This window comes from Catharus ustulatus, chromosome 17, assembly GCF_009819885.2.
Source record: "Catharus ustulatus isolate bCatUst1 chromosome 17, bCatUst1.pri.v2, whole genome shotgun sequence".
NCBI lineage: Eukaryota > Metazoa > Chordata > Aves > Passeriformes > Turdidae > Catharus > Catharus ustulatus.
In genome coordinates, this window is record NC_046237.1 from 14,131,632 (window position 1) to 14,153,843 (window position 22,212).

At 44.3% G+C, this 22,212-nt stretch overlaps 1 protein-coding gene across 1 annotated transcript in view; it reads right to left on the reverse strand.

The window, feature by feature from the left end:
* NDRG3 (NDRG family member 3) overlaps nucleotides 1-22,212 on the reverse strand; it is a 62,129-nt gene that overhangs the window by 27,768 nt on the left and 12,149 nt on the right. The window contains 2 exon segments of the mRNA XM_042779793.1: nucleotides 557-592; nucleotides 7,020-7,124. Coding sequence (XP_042635727.1) covers nucleotides 557-592; nucleotides 7,020-7,076 — 93 coding nt within the window. The 5' untranslated portion in view covers nucleotides 7,077-7,124.

The window sequence follows — 22,212 nt, forward strand, 5'->3', positions numbered from 1 at the left end:
CTTGGATGCCGGTGGAGCAACCACTTCTATTCCTACAGCAACCAGAGCCATTGGGCTCACCTCTGTACCATCCATAAACTCCTGGTAAACAACCATGGCTGTGTCAAAACAGGCCCAGCAAAGCAGTGTGCTGTATCTGGGGCAGCTCTCTCACTTCCATCTCCTCTCAAGGAGGATGCTTCAAACAGGTAGAACATGCAAGCTCCTCCTTTCCCAGCCAGTGAACCAGACGGAACACGAAAGAGTTGCAGCTCCTCAGCATACTGCATTTTTCCAAGAAACCATTATTCAGGAGATCAGCCATCCAGCTGTTGTGGATGTTGTGTAGCCTTGGCAGAGCAGTCTGTACCTTAGAACTCAGAACTTTCCTGCTGCTTGGCATGTAAGGGAGAAGGCTAATTTCTGTCACTAGATATATTCCAGTTCTTATTGATTAAACCTTAACAGGAGCTACAATTAAAATACAGAGGTTTTTGGGTTTTTTTATCCCTCTCAACATTACTGCTGAGCTATGAGGAGTTACCAACCGATCCTTGTCTCCTGCACATGGTCTTACCTGACAGTCGAAGTCCTGGAAGTTGCGAGCTGCATTCTGTTAACAAAAAACAGGAAAAAAGAAAAAAAAAAAAGAAAAAAGGAGATCAGCACAATGTCTCAGAACATTCCCAACAACATAATAAAAGTTTACCATAGAGACCTCTGCTATAGCACAGTCAAGACTGGCTGCTGTCAGCTAAGCAGTGAAATGCAAGACCTGTACAAGCAAACTCCATGTAAGATCTGCCCATTCCTATACAACAAAGGTTATAGGGCTGTAAGGAGGCTACCAGCTAAAGGAAGTGAGTATCTGTGTGCACAGCTGAGAGAGTATTCAAGCAGGGACAGATGCACACAGGAAAGACACTGGCCTCAGCTAGGCTGCATGCGGCTCTGGGTTTTGTCTACTCCTGGTGCCCATTAACAATTTGGATGCAAAACTCCTAAAGGACTACTCTTGGGATCTCATGTACTGAGTGCAAGTAAACAAGCCATGTAGTCAGCTCCTGTGCAGCCACTGCTGCAGGAATGAGATCGTTTCACGACAGATACAGGGACCTGCAAGCTCCTGAAACCCAAGTGCATGGGAACTCTGTGCAGTAGCTCACCACTGACTCTTCCCAGAGGGTGACCCCATGCATGCAGGCAAACACAGTCAGTACAGCACCCAATTGGCATCCTGCAGCTTGGAAGGTGTGCAGGAAACTGTCCGTGTGCCCATGAGCTTTCTGAAACACTGTCTCTAACCACACAGTAGGTTACATCACTGAGAGTTGTCAGCAAAAGGCTGAACAAACTACTTGAGATGGCATTACACCTTATGTGTTTTAAGCATAGCACCTGTCGTGGTTTGATACTTAACAAATGCCAGGCACCCACCAAAGGCATTCGTTCACCCTCTCTTGCTCTCAGCTGGGCAGGAGATGGAAAAAGTTAACAAAGAGTTGAGATGAAGACTGGGAGAAAAGACTAAGGGCAAAATAGGTTTAAATTTAAAGGTGCAAAGTAAATTTACTATTAATAGTCAGAGAAGGATAATGAGAAGCAAAATAAGCCTTTAAGACACCTTGTTTTTTCCCCTAGCCCCTTCCTCCTTCCCATCGACAAGCGCAAGGAGACAGGGTGTGGGGGTTTTGGTCAGTTCATCACTCAAGATCTTCTGTTTGCTCAGGGAGAGAAGTCTTTTCTCTGCTATGCCATGGGGTCCCTCCCATGGGAGACAGTTTTCCATGAGCATCTCCAGCATGGGTCCACTCTCATGAGCAGCAGTCCTATCAAAACAGCTGCAACTGAGTCCCTCCCATGGGCACACAGTTCTCACAGTACTGCTGCAGCATGGGTCACTTGTCCACAGGGTTCAGTCTTTTAAGGAAGGTTGCTCTAGTTTGGAAGCGAGGGCCCTCTCTCCACCTCTGGAAGCATGGGCTCTCTCTCCATTTGGGTCTCCCACTGGATCACAGCTTTCTTTGGCATCGACCCACTCCAGCATGAGCACTTCTCCCATGAGCTGTGAGTGGATCTCGGCATCCCCCATGACCTCAAGGGCTGCAGGGTCACAGCTGCTTCACCATGGTGCTCAACAAGGCCTGCAGAGGAATCTTGGCTTTGATGCTTGGAGCACCTCCTCTCCCTCTTTCTCCACTGACCTCGGTGTCTCCATGTTGTTTCCCTCACATGTCCTCACTTCCTCCTCTTCTCTGACTAGAAGAAAAACTGCTGCTCATAGGTACTCCAGGTAACAAGTTCTGCTAATTCAAAGATTCCTACAGGATTCCACAGCCCCGAGAGGTCAATCTCATCCAGGTTCTGTGCTGGAGAGCCTCTCACCATATTTCTGCTGCTGGCCACACGGCCCTGCCACCACCGAGTGGGCAGTGGCAGCCGCCAGGCGCCGGCGCTGTTTAACGCCTCTCGTCATGGGGCACTGGGAAGGAGAAGCTGTTGCCACTGCCCTGCCCTTCTTCTCACGGCACAGCTGGGGGTGGCCAGGCAGGCAAGGCTCACCTGGATGGCAGCAGCTGTGGTGTCTTGCCACTCCTGGAAAAAACTGAGCGCGTGCTGTTTTAATTTTGCTTCTTAAATATGTGTTGGGGGTTGGTTTTTCCTTTCTTCTTTGCCTGTGGAATTTCTTCCCATTGACATGCTAAGAAGCACTGATGGCTAGGTCCTTGACATGGGGGAAGGGGGAACTTCTCTGGTTTTTTGGGAGTTTCTCTGGAGGAGGGGGACTACACCACGAGATTAGAAGCAGGTAAAAGGAGGGTGGGGGCAGCTGTTCTCTCGCTCGCTCTTGGCTTCAGAGGAGGAGGAAGGTCGCTGCTACCGCCACCACCCCAACGCCACGAGCTGCCCCTTCTTCTGCTGTTGGACCCAGCTCCTCAGGCCTCCTAGGGCACCCTCCCACTCTCAGTTTGCTGTTCCCCACCGTCCTGCTGGAGCGCCGGGCCCGACCCTGCCCCAGGGTCGGTGAGCAAAGCCTCTCCTCCATCCCTTCCCGTCCTGCGGGAGCGCCGGGCCCGACCCTGCCCCAGGGTCGGTGAGCAAAGCCTCTCCTCCATCCCTTCCCGTCCTGCGGGAGCGCCGGGCCCGACCCTGCCCCAGGGTCGGTGAGCAAAGCCTCTCCTCCATCCCTTCCCGTCCGGGCCCAGCCGCCATCACCGCGCGCTCCCCGAGCCCGCGCCACAGCGCCCCCTGCAGCCGCTCGGGATCATCGCACCCGCCCCGCCCGCCGGGAGCCGCCAGCGCTCCCTGCCGGCCGTGCCGGGAACTGCACCAAGGGGAAAGGGCCCGCGGCCGAGAGCTGGGACCGGGCTCCTGCTCTGGGTGCTGTCCGTGCCATTGCTGCTGCTGTTTGCTTTGCCTTCTTGTACATACTAGTAAAGAACTGCTATTCCTGTCCCCATACCTCTGCCTGAGAGCCCCTTAATTTCAAAATTGTACTAATTCAGAGGGAGAGGATTTACTTTCTCCATTTCAAGGTGGGGAGCTGCTTTCCCTTGCACACACTTGTCTTTCAAACTGGGACAATATGTCATTTAGAGCTTTACCAACCTCTCTAATTGGGCCAACAGTACGTCCATTTTCAGAGCCATCAGAGATTGGCTCTGTTGGACATGGTGGAAGCTTCTAGCAGCTTCTCACAGAAGCTACTCCTGTGGCTCTCCTCTGCTACCAAAATACCACGCTGTGCCAAATCAACACAGCACCTTAATACTAAAATTACTAGGAGAAAACTAGGATCATATATGGACAACAGAAACTCCAAACATTTCTTCTGGTTGAGCACCCTCATTCATCTCCATGGGTAAACACCTGGCTGTGTTTTCCTACCCACAAAGCCTTGCCTGGTTAGTAAGAACAAGGGTTGCTACCTATGTTCAACACTTTGAGACACTTAAGTTGAGATATCTGCAAATCTGTTTTAAGAATCCACTCCCCTTTTTCCTCCTGTGTGTTAAGTACTGAACGGTGGCAATGCTTTGTGGAGGACATAGCAAAACCCACTAAATCCTCAGGATTGAGGAAAAGAAAATATAAAGCAGTCTCCTCTTATTTTAGTTTGAGATCCTGAAATTAATTGAGATTTCTGACACCCACCACCAGCTTGTGAAGCAGGTCAGTTCAGTCACCCATTTCTTTATGGAGAAATAAGAAACTTCTGTACACAGCACTGGATTTTGATGGTGCATGCTAAGTAAAAAAAGAAGGGGATCTGAATTTCTAATTAGAAAAGTCTGAGATTCCCCAAGCGAGTGGGGAGGAAATGACACAAAGAAAGGAATGAGGCTCTGAACTGAGCTGCCTGTTGTCAAAGTGTACCATGAGGCAAAAGAAGGTGACATGCTGACATACTGTGACTCCCACATACTTGATTTTAACACACTGAAAATCTGACTTTAAACCATTTATTCATTGTCTTAACTTGAGAAACTTTAAGGCAAGTTTCTCAGGCCTCTGAACATGCCATGGGTACACCTCAACGCACAGAGCTGTCTGACTCAATCCAGCCTAAGGGCTGCCCATTTCATTTCCTGATTCCAACTCTGGCATTTCAGTAACTTTTCACTGAGGCTGGATTAATAGGAATAAAAGGTGCCAGAATAATTGTCACTGGGATAGTTTTTCTGATCAGGCAATACTCTCTTTTTCTCTCTCTTTCAACTAAATGGGAACATTTGAAGTTCCTTTGCTTCCCCAGTAAAAAGTCACCGCATTTTAGTGAGTCTGAATGAGGTGAACAAACACAATGTATTTTACTTCCCTGCAGTTGATAGTAGGCTTAAGTTACACACAAACAAAATAGTGTTTATAGTCTTTAAAAGTTAAGGTTGTAACTTTTTGCTGATTTGAGGTAGAACAAAGTCTGGACTGAGTGGTCCACAGTGGCATTACCTACAGTTCAGACAAGTGAACAAGATGCAACCCATTTCCACTTCCACTGGTAATTGCACTGGTTTCAGAGTTTGAGACACCAGAGCTCCTTCTCTGTGTACAGTAGCCTTTGTATCTAAGGAGTCCATGAGCACTCACTCATTAGCACCTTAAGAGTGTTACTGTGCTATTTCTGGCCATTAATCCATGCTGGCTCAAACTCCTAAAGTGGGTTGGTCAGTAAAAAGCTTAGTGAACTGCTAGCTCAATAAATTTTGGACTCTGATACGTTGCACAGAACGGCAGTTATTGTACCACACCCTCATACTCCATAAACTATGTCTAAAAAGTACACATGTATTATGTGAAGTGTGAAAGAAAGCCTTAATAAGGGCCAGACCTTGAGGTGGCTGCTCCCTTAGGCCCACATTTTGTTAAAACAAAGTGTGAAAAGGAGAGCCACAGCAAACTTCTCTTTCCATGCAATACTGAGGATGGTTCTGGAGCTACCTTTCATATTTCTCCCTACTGAGATAGTATCTATTTCCTGTAACTTCAACACTGAGTCAAGCAAAGAAGTAATCACTCTCTGTGAGCCCTTCTGCACCCTGGTTAACACCACTTGCTGTTCTGTTTGGGTGAGCACTGCACATTTGAACCACAACTGACATCACAGAAAGGACTGGATGTGGCTGACCAGGCAATACTTGACAGAAAGACTGGAAACTTATAAAGTGAAAAACACTTAGATTTGGCATGCTTCAATGCCTCCTACTTAGGTCAGCTGACTGAAAGAATGGCAATCTACCCAGCTGAATTCAAACATAGAAAATCCCAGGAGAATCACCAGCAAGATCTGGGCCACTGCATTTAAGAAGCCTGTCTTCTGTAAATGTTTATCTCTTGTTTTGAAATTACAAATTGTCCTCAAAGCCTGTATTCTGCATTTTTGTTTGCTGATCTATACTGATTTTGTACTTTCAAGACTCACTCTTCCAGGACACTTTTTTTTTAAAATGGTAGCTCAGTACTCAGCACTAGCCTGTCAGAAAGGCAGCTGGACTACAGATTTCAGCTGAGTTTTCAGATTTCACAGATACTAAACAGATATGTCAGAACACTAAAGAAATGAGCCAAAACTAATCGTATGGACTAAGACACAGCAGAATTCCAGAGATTCCACTCATTTTGTGGGGAACTGCAAGCATACAGTGAGTGGACAATGCAGCACAGACAGCCCCTTGGCAGCACAAGCCAGTTCTTGATCATCAGCCATCAAACAGCAAAGCCTTAGGAACTCCTTCCCACACCATTAGACTTGGCTGTGAGCTACGGAAAATGATCAAACCACATTGCTCATCATCACAGGTTGCAGATGCAAGATGCTAGATCTTGTTGGGGTGCCTGTAATGAACTTAGGCACTCTCAACAACAGTTTGTGGCAGAATCCAGTGTGGCTCTCCTTCCAGTGAGCCCAGATGGCTCTTCCCCAGCCCACAGAAGACAGAGTGAAAGACTTAAACAGCTACTGCAATGCAATGATTTTCCAAAGTCTCAGTATTGCATAAATCTGCATAACTGGGCTCTGCAGACATTGAAAGGAAATGACTCTCCATTACTAAATCCAGGGAGACAGGGCTGTATTACAGGTCAAAACAATAAAGGATCATTTAAGACAGAATATTCTAAACAAAATAAAAAACCCAAACCAAACAATAAAACAAAACAACAACTCAAAACCAACCAAACAAAAAACAGAATATAACACAGCATTTCTCTAACAAGGAGAAATTTATTAGAGGTTCCACAGCTAAACCAAATCAGGAATGGGATCACCTTTCCAATTGCTGCCCAGCCTCTGCAAACCCTCAGTACACGCACAACATACTGTTTGGCCAGGACTCCAGTATTACCTGAATTGTGATGGTCTGTCTGTCCCTGAGAATTCAGAAGAGTGGGTGGTGGTAGATTACTAGAGAGGGGAAGAATTTACTAGGTTTCAGTATTCAAGGTACTTCAATCTGTAGACAGATTCTGGCATCTAGGGCTCCTTGTCAGACACAAAATCATCCCAAGTACACCTGTGAGGACAAAGCAGCAGCCAGCATTACCTTGTCATTCAGGAGTGGTTTGATCTCTGTCAGCTGAACATCCTGCAGTTCATCCATTGTGCTGTAAGTAGAGCCAATTAATCTTCAAAGCAGCAAACAGGGATTCTGAAACAAAGGCATATTGTTAGAAACAGCATTAGAAGATATGCTAATCAAAGAATGCTTAGAGATTTTTTGTTAGACTTGTCTGTGCTTCAAACTAAGTTGGCAAGAAGCTTGTTCTTGATGCAACACAAAGCACCTATAAGTGCAGAAGGCAAACCTAGTGCTGGTCTCACTGTGTCAGTCTGGTTACTCCTTGCCCTGCCCACTGAAAACTGCCCCTTTCAAGTGAGAAACTGCATCTACTTCCATGCATTGCTGGTATTTCAGCCATAGCATGTCTGGAAATGAACTAGAAATTACTTGATCAGCAGAGTGAAAAACTGTTTATTATGCAGTAATACTGACTTCCCCTGCCATGCCCAACATACCCAAACCCCAGCATTCTGCCACCAAAGGCAAGGCTGTGCTGTTTCCCTGAGACATACAGCCAAAACCACATCCACACAAGAGATGGAGGTGTGGACATCCACGCTCCTTGCTGGCAGAACATGAGTCTGGAACTCAGGGCAGCTCTTGCTGTACAAGGTGAGATATAAAAAGGGCCCCAACTAGTGCTGGTCCAGTGGAACATGTACAGACAACACTGTTAGCTTGGCAGCCCAAACCATCAGATAGTGCAGAGTCAGCAAAGGTAAGAAAAAGATGTACAGTAATTTCACGACTATAAGGCGCACCCTTTTGACTAAAATTTTCCCTCGAACCCGGGAGTGCGCCTTATAGTCCGGTGTGCCTTATCTGATGTACAAAGCGGCGAAATTTGACAAACCGGAAGTGTGAGCCATGAGCCGTGGGGGGAGCCGGAAGTGCCACAGCAGCCGGCTGGGGGTGGGCCCGGAGGCCCGCGGCACTGCCCCTGCCGGGTAGAGGCAGGCCAGGGGGCCCGAGGCACCTCCCCTCTCCGGTCCAGGCAGTGCCGGGGCCCCATGGCTGCCGGGTGAATGTGGGCTAGGGGGGCCGCGGCACCCGCCTTCCCAGGTCCAGGCAGTCCCGGGAGCCCATGGCTGCCAGGTGAATGTGGGCTAGGGGGCCGCGGCACCCCCCTTCCCGGGTGGAAGCAGTCCCGGGAGCCCATGGCTGCCGGGTGAATGTGGGCTAGGGGGGCCGCGGCACCCCCCTTCCCAGGTCCAGGCAGTCCCGGGGAGCCCATGGCTGCTGCGTGATTGCGGGCTAGGGAGCCCGCGGTACCCCCGCTCCTGGGTCCAGGCAGCCCCGGGGAGCCATGGCTGCCACGTGAATGCGGGCTAGGAGGGCCGCGGCACCCCCGCTCCTGGGTCCAGGCAGTCCCGGGGAGCCATGGCTGCCGCGTGAATGCGGGCTAGGAGGGCCGCGGCACCCCCCTTCCCGGGTGGAAGCAGTCCCGGGAGCCCACGGCTGCCGGATGAAGGTGGGCTAGGGGCCCCGCGGCACCCCCGCTCCTGGGTCCAGGCAGTCCCGGGGGCCCATGGCTGCCGGGTCCAGGGTGGCCCGGTGGCTCGCGGCACCGCCCCTGCCAGGTGGAGGCGAGCCTGGGGGCCAATGGCTGCCAGGTTGAGGCGGGGCCTCGGCCAGCAACCACGCGGGGTGAGCTGGGGGCGGGGCCTCGCTGCAAAAAAAAAAGTGCGCCTTATAGTCTGGTGCACCTTATGGTCGTGAAATTACTGTAATCAACAGTACAAGAAGCTGCCTATGTCTATAGGAAATTGCTGCTGCCACAGAGCCAGAGGAGAAATCTTAGAGTATAAATACAGCAACGAACATGGAGGAACAATATGGCTGAGTTTACAAGGCATTTTATTTTTACTCTAGACACTCTGGTCATGTTTCTAGACAGAAGAATTTCTAGTGCAAGCACCTGCAGCAACATTAAAAGGGCTCTGGCAAGAGATGATCACACCTGATGGTGCAGACTACCTGCTTGTTCAGGAAAACTGTACCTATTACTGCAGATGAAATAAATGAAGTCATCAACTTCATCTGATGGAAGAGAAGTAAGCATGTGGTGGACTTTCTGGGGATCAGCTGAGCGTGCTAGGAAAATACTTTTGAATATCATCACAAATCAAATTCTTTGTCTAAGATATTACAGGCTACTAACCACAGAACAGAAAGAGGGGAAGAAGAACAATTGTGTTCCAATCCACCTTAATTCAACACAAACATGTGCTGGGGAGGAGGGATTCACTCCAAATGCTGTCCAAAGCTGCACCCTTTGTGCCAGGACTAACAGTGGTGTGGCTGAAGCCAGAGTGTCACAAACCAAACCAAACCAAACCAAAATGCCTCTCCCTCTGAAAATCAGCCATAGGAACATCCATCTCTTTTTCCTCCTTTGCTTTGGGAAACGCAATTATTTTTATTTTTCAGACCTTTTTTTGGTGTAAAACATACCAGTTGTGAGAGTTCAAGAAATCAGTTAATCTAAAAGCAACAACCCCCTTACTTCACAATGAATTTTTATTTGGGAGAGGAGTAAGAGCCATTATGTAGTGCACTGTAAGCCCCAGAGGAAAGCACATTACTGTCATACTTCTAAGATACTATGGAATTAAAAAATATTTCTACTAAGGAATTACAACTTCCATATATACTGGGACAGGTCAAGAGCTCAACATCTACCAGGTTCTCTCCAAAACAGCATCACATGAAGGTTACAGACACAAAAGGAATTTCAAACAAGCATCACAAAGCTTATCTGCAGATAAGGTGCAGCCAGATGACAGAGTACTAGAATGACCACCTTCACCTTATTAGTTGGAGAGCATATCCCTTCTCTTATGCTCATTTGAAAAGACACCCACTGGTGGCATGCAAGACAGTCATGCTTATTATTCCTGGGGTCACCTAAGAGACAAAGAAGTTGACCACTCTACCCAAAGAAATTAAAAAACTGTGCACATACCAGCCACCTTTCTCTGTGGGTTTTTATACATGTGGGAGTTTTCCTGAGTCCTGGGTTCAACACCTTGTATTTTTGCCTAAACCAGAGTCTACAGGGAAGGAGGGCACCAATATAATAATCCCTTTGTACTGACCTGTGGCTGACCAAAGAACACCTCAGAGCACCAGTTGCTCTGCATTAGCTTGCTCAAAGAAACCTCTGCTATAGCCTTACAGATATTTCTTCTAGTTTCCCCTGAGCTATACAAAGTCCCAGAGAGGCCTGAGATGCATCCTACACAAACCTGCCCAGGTACATCGTTTGCTGTCAATACAAGCACATCCGTGAAGTGTGCAAAGTCTAGAGAAGGGCAGACACACATTCTGTACCCATGCACTACATTGTTAATCATTTATTATATGAGAAGAATAAAAACCTAGGTCTCCAGATGCAACTACAGTGCACACAATAAACAATACTGAAACAACTCTGAAATTAATCTGTTTATCTTCCTGGTCCACTATTGCTCCAAATGCTGTCTCAAGCAAAGGAGGTCTCTAGGGCAAGCTGCTGTCAGCCATAATGTGCACTATGTGCTGCCCCTTTCTTAAAGCAAGCTGGGTAGCAACAAAAAAGGGCTGCTGAATTGCGTGCTGAGAATTAAGGAAACTTCCTTGAGACAGAAGAGACAACGTTCCTCAACACCAGCTGGGTTCAAACAGCTGTGAAAACCTCTGTAGGGAAGTTCACAGAAAAGACTTGTTCTGCAGTGAGTCTGCACACAGTCAGCCTGGGAAGCTACTCAGCTCTTAACAATTCTCACCCAGAAGTGAGACCTATGAAGGACCCCTCCAGTGAGAACCAAATACTGAGGTGTGCTAGGAAGTCATTGAGTACTGCTCAACTGAAAGCAAAATCACACAGAAAGATTAAACCTCCACAGCCTCACACAGTGGATTTTTTTCTAAACATTTTGACTCTATGTCTATTCACCTAGCTTGTAAAGTTTTTTGAAGGCTTTTTGAGGGCACAGAGGGTCCCCATCACTGCTTGCAAGCAGCTTTTTCAGCATGCTGAACCAGCTCTTCCCAATCCACTGACTAGTGAGCTCTCCAGAAAATGGCTTCATTTTAATCTGGTCAGAGGATATTCCGTTGGCAGATGCACGTACTTTTCCCAAGGTTTTAGCAAGCTCAATGTCATTGCCCTAGATTAAATCTGGGTAATTTGTCATTACAGCATAAAATCTACTAGCTCTACATGACTATTTGCCACGGCTTCACCTGAGCACCCTGCTATGCTAACAGCAACATGTGTTTTGGTTTGAAACATGGCAAACAGGTACATTTGAGCAGAAAAAGCCACAAAAAATTCTCAAAAGTGGAAGCTTTGTAATAGAGAGACCTCTGTAGAGCACATCTCCAAGTGCAGAGGCAAAGGAAAGGGTGGGGTGTTGGTGAGCTGGGCTATCCTCTCTTCCAACCATGATAAAGACTTTTTAAAAGCTCAGCAGACTTGTCTCCCCAGGAAACATTTTTCTCCCTCCATTCCTCCTGTTATTAAAAAAGACAAACGTGTCATTTCATAAGCTGAAAGCAAGTTTAAAATATCACAACAAAGTAGCATAAATATTCATAACACTGAAAAGATTTTTGTAGAAGACAGGCCACAGGCAAAGCAAAAGGTTTGCCTGAAACAATCCATAAATGGCCCAGCACCACCTGCTTTGCAAGTATTCCTCTTGCCTCTATTTATATATTACTATAAATACACTCAAATCTCCCAAGTGAAACTATCCATCCCTTTCCAAAGGTTTCCTAAATGCTGAAGTAGTTTCTATGCTCCTTGAAAACCAATAGGATGAGAATCCAGGAAAGATGTTGTGAATCATTAAGCACAGAGACTAGAATCAGAGCAGAAGACAGAATGCTATAAAAAAACAAGGGAGGTGAGCCCCAGAAAAAAAACCTTATAAATAAGACCTTAAATACATGCTTGCATGCTTACTCTAAAACAAGGCTGCTCTCAATTTACATAATTTCAATACAAAAAAAAGAGAAATTTGAGTGAAGTTCAGTAAGTCAAGAGCGTGAGTACTACAGGCCTTAATCCACTGAGTGTGAACTGCAATATCTGTAGATTCTGAGGCTTCACTTTCTGGTCATTGAAGCTCTGACACAACTGCTTCCTGTAGGGTTATGAGCTGCAAGAGCTGCATCTTGAAATCAAATCTGTTTTCTTATGGAGGTACAATCCTTCCATACTATTTAGGAACTCAGGGCAACAAAACCTTGCATTCAGAGGCTAAAAACTCTTGGTTTTTCACCTCAATTTTCACTACAGCTTATAATTTGTTACCTCCATAGCCACTTGCACTCTTGCTTTGTATGTTAACCACACTGAGGCAAAATTACACTCATCAGTTGTCAGGCTATGCTACAAAACATGGCATTACATATACCTATAGATATGCTCCCTCATTTGGCAGACAACAGAAGCAAGTTGAAGAAGCTACTCTCTAGGGACTCACAGCCATGACAATGGGGGTAATGTTCCTGAGAACCACTCCCTGACAAGCCAGCTACGTCTTATAAGATGGAGAGCAGAAGTGCTGCTCCCATGTATGCAAAGGAAGTGGAACAAACTCACAATTTGCAACCCATGCCAAAAACAAAGAACACTAGCCATGGTCTGCAGGTTTGCTGCTCAGGCATTTACTTCTTCAGCCATGTGTGCTGTGCAGCTCTCCACTGCATCTTCTTCCTTTCTTTATAAGGGGTTTCCTACGTTCTGTCACTCTCCCACAGATGGGAAACCCAGCTGCCTGGCAGGACTCCTCAGCCTGGCAGGGCAGATCACAGTCTTGGCATACAGATCTCAGCTAACTTTCATTTATGGGCCTTGAGACCCTTGGGCATTCCTGTTCTGTTGCTCCTCTGCCCTACGCAAGCCTCTGGACAGCAGTGTGCTTCCCAAAACCTGCACAGGCTATTCCGTTTTCTATACTAAAATGCTGGCTGACATGATAAACTTGCAGAGAAACAGGCAACGGGCCCAAATTCAGTTTCAAAGTATTTTCCAAGGTTACTCACTTTGCATTCCATCTCATGTATTTTTGGGAACATGCCACATGGTGCTCCACCTCCAAGACAAACTGTATACCTACAGAAAGAAACTGTGCTCTGCTTCACCAGTACAGTCACAGCTTCCGCTGTTGCCAAAATTATTTTTACTTTTATTATATTTCCTTCACATATCTATCTTCATAGCTCTGTAGACTATTGTTGCATAGCTACATAGTTCCTAGTTAACTCCAGTACTTTTCCCTATTCTGATAGGCAGAAAGACAAAACACATTCCAGAGGCTGCAAGCCCAGAGGCCCAAGGTTAGGCTCTCTGGGAGCCAAGGTTGAAACCAGCTCTTTAAGACACATTTTCATAAACAAAGTTTAGCTCTTATCTAAGCGGGGGGGGGGGGGAATTCAGAAAAGAGTAGAACCAGGGAGGAATTACCTCATCACTTGTGCTTCTAATCGGGGATTCTTGTCAAATATGCTAATTTGCTAAACTTGCAAAACTGGATTCACCCTATGCAGGGGTGGGCATTTTCCCATATCTGCCCATGGAGGCCCCGAATAAAGGCCAGCCTTTATATTACCTCCTATACTAACATTGTCTCAGAAGTGTGTTGTTTTATTTGTAGCTCTTTAAGGCATCACTGCACTCGAGCAAAGCAATAGCAGCTTCCTAACCCACCATGATTTTACATCCCTGAAATCTGAGCTACACCTAGGACAGAAATGTCAGCTGGTGCATATAATTTCTAAGGTGTTTAAACAAGACCTACATTTAACAATAGTTTTGTAGGAAAAAGGTCTGTGCCATCTCTCCTGATCATGATATCTCTTTCAAACTCTTTCCATTAATTCTGGATGAAACCAATTTTAATTAAAAGCAGTATCATACTGTCATGGGTGTAACTGAGCTCAGCAAGCATGACACAGTTCCTGGTGACAGCCTGAATTAACAGGCATTGACAATAGGGATGATTATGCAGAAATGCTGTAAAAGTCTTTAAAGTGTTTTACATTACTTGGACCAGTGCCCATGAAAACACTGTTCTATGCTGAGCTCCCCTATGCAGGACAGTCCAAGAAGTTTCAGAGTGGGGACACCCAGGATATAAACTGGAATGGGAAATTTCTCTAATTAAAATTGTGCAAATTATTGGCTTTGAAGGAGTCTCTTCTGATCATGGTATCTCCTTCAAATGGCTTTGCAGCATTTCTCTTCTTCCCAAGGCAAATTAAAATAAGCAGTGACTGTTACCACCAGTCATGTTACTCACATGATGTTCTATGTCCTTTAGTGCCCAGTGGCATCACTCAAAAGCAACACCTGTGTGACCCAGTGTCAGAGCTCACTCGGCTCAGACTGAACCACAGAGCCCTTCTTTTCAGTTTCATGGTGAAGGACGTTCAAACGGACCTGTTCCAAGACACTTTCACATCTACTACTACTCCTCACCTACTTCCACTAGCCCCACAGTTCAGGAAGTCCCACCCAGGTACTGAGGGTTTTGGCTAGATGTTTGTCCAAACCAAAACAATGCAGCTTTTCATCAGCACTGTCACCATTAAGGCAGCCACAGCACCTTCTCCTCCTCCCATCTCTTCCCTGTGCTGTGTCCTCAGCTTTCAGCACTCACTATGTGCAGCTGACCTCAATTGCTCCCCAGCACACGCCCGCCCCTGCAACATCAGGCAAGTGGGGAAAATGCTGTCTTCAGCAGGAAAATGCTCTTAAGCAGCTTATGATGAAAGCTGACTGCTTTCCACCAGAGCCTTCAGTTTCCTCTGCAGCTTTACTTTCAAGCTTGCTCTGGCTTCATTTTAGCCACGTTTTCTACTAATGGACTGTGTTTTCACACTTTAGGTGAAAAAAAATTAATCACATGTGAATAATATTGCATTGAGCAAAGTAAAGTGTTCCAGAGCAAGGTGAATTGGCAATCTGTTTAAATGAGATTTGAACAATGATTTTTATCATTAAATATCACATTTCAATTTACCGAAATTTAATGCTGATTTTGCATTTTATTCATCTTATTGAAAAAACTGCATTTTCACCAGTTACTAAACATTAAATTGCAGTGATTCAAGGCCAGGTTAGACAGGCTTGGAACAACCTGGTCTAGTGGAAGGTGGACCCTTAAGGGCCCTTTCAACCCAAACCATTCCATAATATAACCATTACACCAAACTGAGCCTTCCTGTGGTCTGTGACGAATCAGTATTTAAGTTATTGTATAGCTAAACAAAGAATTAGTCAGATCCCAGTTTTCATATTTTCTAAGGCAATTTTGATATTTTTTAGTTAATTTGTGTGGGGTGCTACTGGGACAGAAGAAAAATATTGAAATCAAATGCATAAGAAAAAATTTGTAGAGTAACTTGCACTTAAACTTCATGTTCACTCAAATATATAAATTGAACAACTTAAACCTGATGTAGTAACTAACATATTCACTAGTGAAGGTGATCTCTTGGCATGTACAGTGTACATACACACACACACAAATACATGTGCAGTCTGGATAAATCAAACTTTAAAATCATCACAGACATGTGCAAAGTTCAGAAAGAACAAGTAGTTATGCTTCTCAGCAGCTAAGGAAACAAATGCTTCTGGTCCAGCTCATTCAGGTAAAGAAGAGCCTTTCACTGTGCTGTATATGTATATAGATTTAAACAATTCTAAAGTCTTCATAGAGCAACCCCATTCTTTTCTTCACTCAAACATGAAAAAATGGATTTTGGCCATCAAAAAGTAGTATACTTCCAGCCAAATGCTGATCAAACACTTCAACAGCTCCAAGTTACCCACCATGGCGGACATGGGAGAGTCTGTAAGTTTTATTACAGTAAATACATATTGTTCAATATTAAATATGATGATTAATAACAATATCGAAGTACATAGAAGACAGACATAAGTCTCAGGATGCAGTTTCACTATCTTTATCTGCTCTAGCTGCAGATAGCTTGCAAAAGCGGCATTCACAGGACTGACACGAATTTTAAGAACACATTGTATGAAAAACAAATTGCTAAAATAAGATTTTTATTATATGCTTTTTTTACCCCTTCTTCATTAATGAAATATTCCTCTTATGCATGTAGCACTGCTCCTGGAGCTTCCCAGAACAAGCTCTTTCCTTTTGGCCCAGCCTGTGTCATTGAAGGACAACCTCTTCTCAAGTATCTTCAGACCCATTGCAACTGCCACACAGCTGTCCCTTCCATCATTTCCAGTCTGTGAATTTGCTTCCAAGAAGAAAACATCCTTCTGTGTGTCAGGCTGAATTGCATATCCCTCCTGATAGAAGAGCCAACTTCACTTAGCACAGTTAAAACCAGTAATGGATACAGGACAGAAAATTCAGGACCAATTCAGGAGGTGATTTCATTACTCATTTAATACAATTGTGAACTTCTGCCAAAAGTGACACTCCTCTCCTCCCTCCCTACGTGAGATAGAACTTCCTTCCTCTCCTTCCTTTGCACCAGGTTGATGATTATGCAGTAACATGGCAAATCAGATCTCCTTACCCTCTTCCTCAAGTGTTTTTTCCAGGACTATTTTTCACTTGGATCAGTGAACTGACTGATGAAAAGGCTCCTTGTGTGCCATCTTTTTTCTAAAACTGTCAAGTATCTTGATTTGAGGTTAGATTGTAAGAAACCAAGTGTCTGGGCAGCATTAGCTCTTCAGCTGAATCATGGAGCAGATAAAGTACATGCTCAGGACACTGCCAGATGAAATGAAGGGACCTGCACTTAGTTTCAGAGTATGATAAATTTAACCCACCTAGATAAAGTGTAAACAGAACATAGGACAGAACTCTAATTTTGCTAATTTGAGTTGCCTTACTCTAGGGTATTATTTCAGGACATATAGAAGCATTAGAGTTTCATCTTACAGCTCCTGAAATAAAACCCTGACCCTTAAGCTCTCTCTCTTGCTCTGTCCCTTCACAGCTAGGACCCAAGCCCTGCCTTGGGGAATGTCTGGCATGCCTGACTGCAACATGAGCAGATATAATGCAGACTTTTTGCCAGGCTAGCTCTCTACTGGTTTAGTGAGCTGAAGGAGCCTATCAGACAGCCACTTAAACATTAGAACCAGGCTAATGAGAGGACCAGACATGCAGTGACCTCTGGAACTGCCTCCAAATCCTGCATTCTAAGTTGAGGATGACGTACAAAAAGGTAAGGAAATACACTCACGTACTCACTAGTCTTCATGGTGTTCTGTGGATACAAGTAACCAGGACTATAAATCAATACCTGAGTACACATCAGCATGAACACTCATGCTGTAAGTTTCTGAAATGGTTACAAGCCTTTTGATAAAACAGGTAATAATGTCTTATTTCAGAGAGGGTAGAAACATCCCTGGAAGTGCCCAAGGCCAGGCTGGATGGGGCTTTGAGCAAACTGGTCTAGTGGAAGATGTACCTGCCCATGGCAGACATATTTGAGGTCCCTTCCAACCCAAACTCGTCTGTGATCCTGTGACACAGCAATGGACCACATTTTCTTTCAGCCACTCTTAAGCATCCTCCCTTACAAATTACAGGGGCAATTTGCAAATACCTGCATGTGCACAGAGACATGGGACAGAAACCACCAGCTACTTAAGCCAAACATCACTTGTAAGAATGACTTGTGTTTGAAGTCAGTTATAAAACTGCATATAAAGCAAATACCTAAAATACCATTAGAAGGCAAGTGATGTTTTTCACAGAATAAGGAATGCTTTTCTGAAGGCAGATGGCACTCTGTACCAAACACACCTTCCTAAATTTTGTCAGATAGGCCTAAGGAAGAAACCTTACTTACCAGGTTTCCACGTTCACCCAAACCCAATTTGTTCTCTACAGACTTCCAGTGGATGTTCCTGGTTCTGGCTGCTTGTGAGTTTAGCTTTTCCTGCAAAAGTTCTGGTCATTACTGCCTGAGATCTGCAAAAACCCAGCAGGCACATCCTCCTAGACTTGTAAGATCCAAGCCCTTGCCTTCTTAAAATGCCAACAGAACTTCAGTTTCCCTTTTTCTACATCCTTCTTTCCCTCCCTTTCCTCATGCACCCCTACACTGATTCTTGTTAAAATCTGAGTGACCAAAATCAGAAACTGAAGCTATCTACTGTGTGAACTGGACTGGGTAAACAACTTATACCAAAAAAAAGAGCCGTTTTTAGAAAGGGAAGCTGAATCTGCACAGCTTTTGCTTGCAATATCTATTGGGTAAAAGCAATAACTTCTTTTTTCCTCACCCAAACTTGTCCGTGCCAAAGTCCATGGGTTAGATCAACTCAGAGTTTAGTTTTCATTAAGAAATAACAGTGCAAGTTAAGGTGGTTCCTAGGAAGTGAAATTCAGTTTTGTACATTTGGAATATAATAAACATTCACAAGCTTAAGACAGTTTCAATCACGTATCTTACAACGGAAATCCACGATCCCAAGGGCAATTGTCGACTAGCAGCTATTGTAAACAGACCCCTGAAGATATTAAAATACAAAGATTTTACTTCTTTCAAAACTGACTGAAGATCATGTCACAATGGTGGGAGACACGAGACGACATGACACTCTGAATTTCGTGCAGCAAAGATGTTATTGGTGGCTACAGCTCTTTATACAGGCTCTCAAACGAGTCTGAGTTGGAACCTGGCTGGCTATGACTGGTCACTGGTCAGCTCAGTGACTAATAGCTGCCTGCCCTTTATCATCAGGGGCTGGCTAGCATCTGCGCTCTGTAGGCAAACCCCTCCTCCTCTTATGAGGCATACATACCATCTGTCTGCTGTCGCAGATCTCAATACAACTGATTTGATTCTAATACTCCAGTCCTGAATAAAGCTGAACCATCACATAAGTTTCATGTTTAACCCCTCCGTGTTTAGAAAGACTTGGTTACAGCAGATCAATTCCTGATTTCATTCCCTAGAAATCAGCATGAGATAAGGATGTACCACACCAAAGCAACAATGAAGGAAAAGCTGACAACACCAAAGTCTAAAACTAATTAGTCAATTAAGAATGAAGAAGAAGTTTCTCAGAAGCCTGCTCACAGCCTCCTTCTCAGGTAAGGACAGCACAGCAGGAACACAGGCAAGGTTTCTGTTTATGGGACCTGGATGCAACTGCAGAACCATGTAGGCTGGAAGAGATTTCTGGAGGAGAGACTAGTCTCCAAGCAAGAGTAATTTCAAAGCTGAATCCAGTTGTTCAGGGCCTTAGGATTTGAAAATCTCTAAGGATGTGAATTCTAGCCCAGAATACCATTACACAGCATTCTCATTGCAAAAGTAGTTTCTTGCTATCCAATGGGAAATTCCCTGGCTGCAAGTGGTATCAACGTGATTTTTAACCTGAAAATATCACAGGCCAGAATAAAAAAAAAAATTAAAATGAACACATCAGAACTATTTTAAAATTCCCTTTCTAAAACTGTTTTATAATAAATAAGGAGTTGACTCAGATACTTCACATTAAAGGCATAGTTGGAGCAGAAATTCATCTCCTGGTAAAGTTTTCAGGGCAGATGTTAATATAGCAAAAAAAAAAAAACAAACAAACCAGGCTTAGTATTAAATTGATTGCCAACTCTGAAAAATGTTCATTATTTTCCACAAAAAGAACACATGGAAAACTGCACAAGATCTAAGTAGTGTATCATCCAGTCTGATTTAGTTCAAGAGCAAATGTCTAGGATATAGCAGAAGAGCACCTGACAATAATTCCCCTTTGCCTGTACATCCATGTGTACTTCAGCCAGCATCTGAAGTCCTTGTAGAAGCTTCTTCCCCAGTGCACTGAAACACTGCTGTTCCTTGTGATCACAGAAGTTATTTATTCTCACACTTTGTGCTGCAGAGAAACAGCAAGGCAGCCTTGCCCATTAAATCTTGGTGCCTCTCTCCTTCCTTGAGTCACAAAAATTATCCAGATCTTGACCCATTAATACTCTTTCAACCCATTATTACCAAAACCCCCCCGCAAAATATGCAACATAAAGTAATACAGCCTGGAGATTTTATCAAAAATTACTGAGAGCCCATTTGAACAGTTCTGAGCAGTCACAACTCCCATTGCCCACATATGCTGTCCAGAGAAGGAACTTCCCAAAGCCTGACAAACAGCAAGGATTAGAACACCAGCCACAACCCTACAAAAGCCTGACAATACCTTCTCTAAAGACAGCTGGCTTGCCAACACCCACCTGGAGAGAAATGATCAAATACTTTTACTTGTTCCTTTCTGTAACATTACTTGTACATTTCTCCCATATCAACCTTTAAGTAAAATTTAAGCCAATGCAGACATCTCAGACATAAAATGAAAGCCCTAATTACTTCTGTATTAATTTTATTCATTTCAACATTACTTTTTTTTCCTCCTTTCCCAAGCTTCATTGCCATATCCTTTTGGAAAATGGCACCTGCATTATATACCCCATGCCCAGTATTGCAATGTTAGAGCTGTGGTATCTTAAAAAATCCTCAGAAAATATTTAAAATGTTCTGAAAAAGGGTAGTTGTACTGTAAGATGTAAGAAAGACAGCATTAGTCAGGGGTACAATTAGGTGCCAAACCCTATTGTAAAGAACATCACACTGGTTTAAGTCACCAGGAGGGAACCAAAGCATGGGTTTAGCCTTATCCACAGCAATTTCAGCTAATGAGCTTTAGCTGACTAGTGGAGAGGTCACGGAGCACAGGACATTCAGTTACCTGTGAAACCTCAGTAACACAATTCCTCTGGACTATAGTAACACTTTAAAAGTAAAATAATAGTAATTCACCCTACCACGAAACACCTCCTCAGCACCTCAAGAGTCCAATTTAATCTCAGGCACAGCTCTGTGTCCTGCTCAGGAGCAAGGTGCCCCCAGGGAGACACAAGGTCCTTGAAACTATGTGCTCACACAAGTGCAATACCAGCACTCCCCTCCCATATTCTTTCAAACTCCAAATATCTCAAGGATTTGCAGATAAAGGTCATAGCTTTTATTTAATGAACTGGAAACAATGACATGTTTCTGTGACTAGATGCCCTTCTGCAGGTCAAGAGCAGATGTTAAACACAATTCAAAAGCACAGTTTACTTGAGTAGTTTATGAGTTGAAGTTAGTGAAGTTTATCTTTACAATTCAGTAAAGAAATGTTTAGCAAGGTGCTAAATCAGCCTAAAATGGCAAGAAATTAATTCTGTCAATAAATATGCAAACACAACAAAACACAGGTAACAAAACACAAATAAATAGCACCTGTACACTGAAACCATATCCAGTTTCCATGAATCCAAAACCACCTGCTTTTTTAACTCCTTTTTGGAGTGAATCTCCTTTTGGAGATTGTTCCTTTTTGGAACAATCACAAAACAAACTATTGCAACTGGTTGGCATTTTAATGTCATATTATTTCTGCAGTAGATACGGCTGGAAATACCATCACAGCATAAGAAAAATGCCACCATCCCAGCTAATGGTCAGACAAAGAGGGTATATTAGGTCTTGCTGTCACAGAAGTTTTAATACACCAATCACAACCTGAAAACACCAGACACAAGGCGAGCCTGTGCGCCCTAAGCTGCAGGAACTATATTTGACTTCATCAGGTATTTCTACTACAATATTTTGTTGAGAAGTTGCACTGATTTTCCCCATCAAAATTGATCAGAGGGGCCATTTTAGCCTGCCAGGCTGCATATACCTACTCCACTATTTGAAAGGATTTCTCTTGCAGAGCTCTAGAGCTAAGCTTACAAAGCCCCATGAACAGCGTTCTGATGAAGTGTTAACTGCAGAATAAATCTGCTTAAATCCAGGGAATTGTTCCAACAGATTAAAAACTCAATGCCAAAGAGAAAGAAGGAGGTCCTGCTCCCACTTCAGAAATATCTCACTTCTGTTTTGAGCCTGCCACCCACTATTTCCATTTGGTGGTCTTAGTCCTTTTATCAAAAGAGACAGGGAATAATGGGTTCACATAGATGCCATGCTGCTAAGACTGTGCTTCTATCATATCCTCTTCAAAGACATCTCTTTGAAACTGCAGAGCTTTGATCTATTTATCAGTCTTTGCAAGGAACTCATTGCACACCTTTGATCATTGATATCAGCCTTCTCTGAATCTCTCCCAGTTCCACTGGGTCTTTGA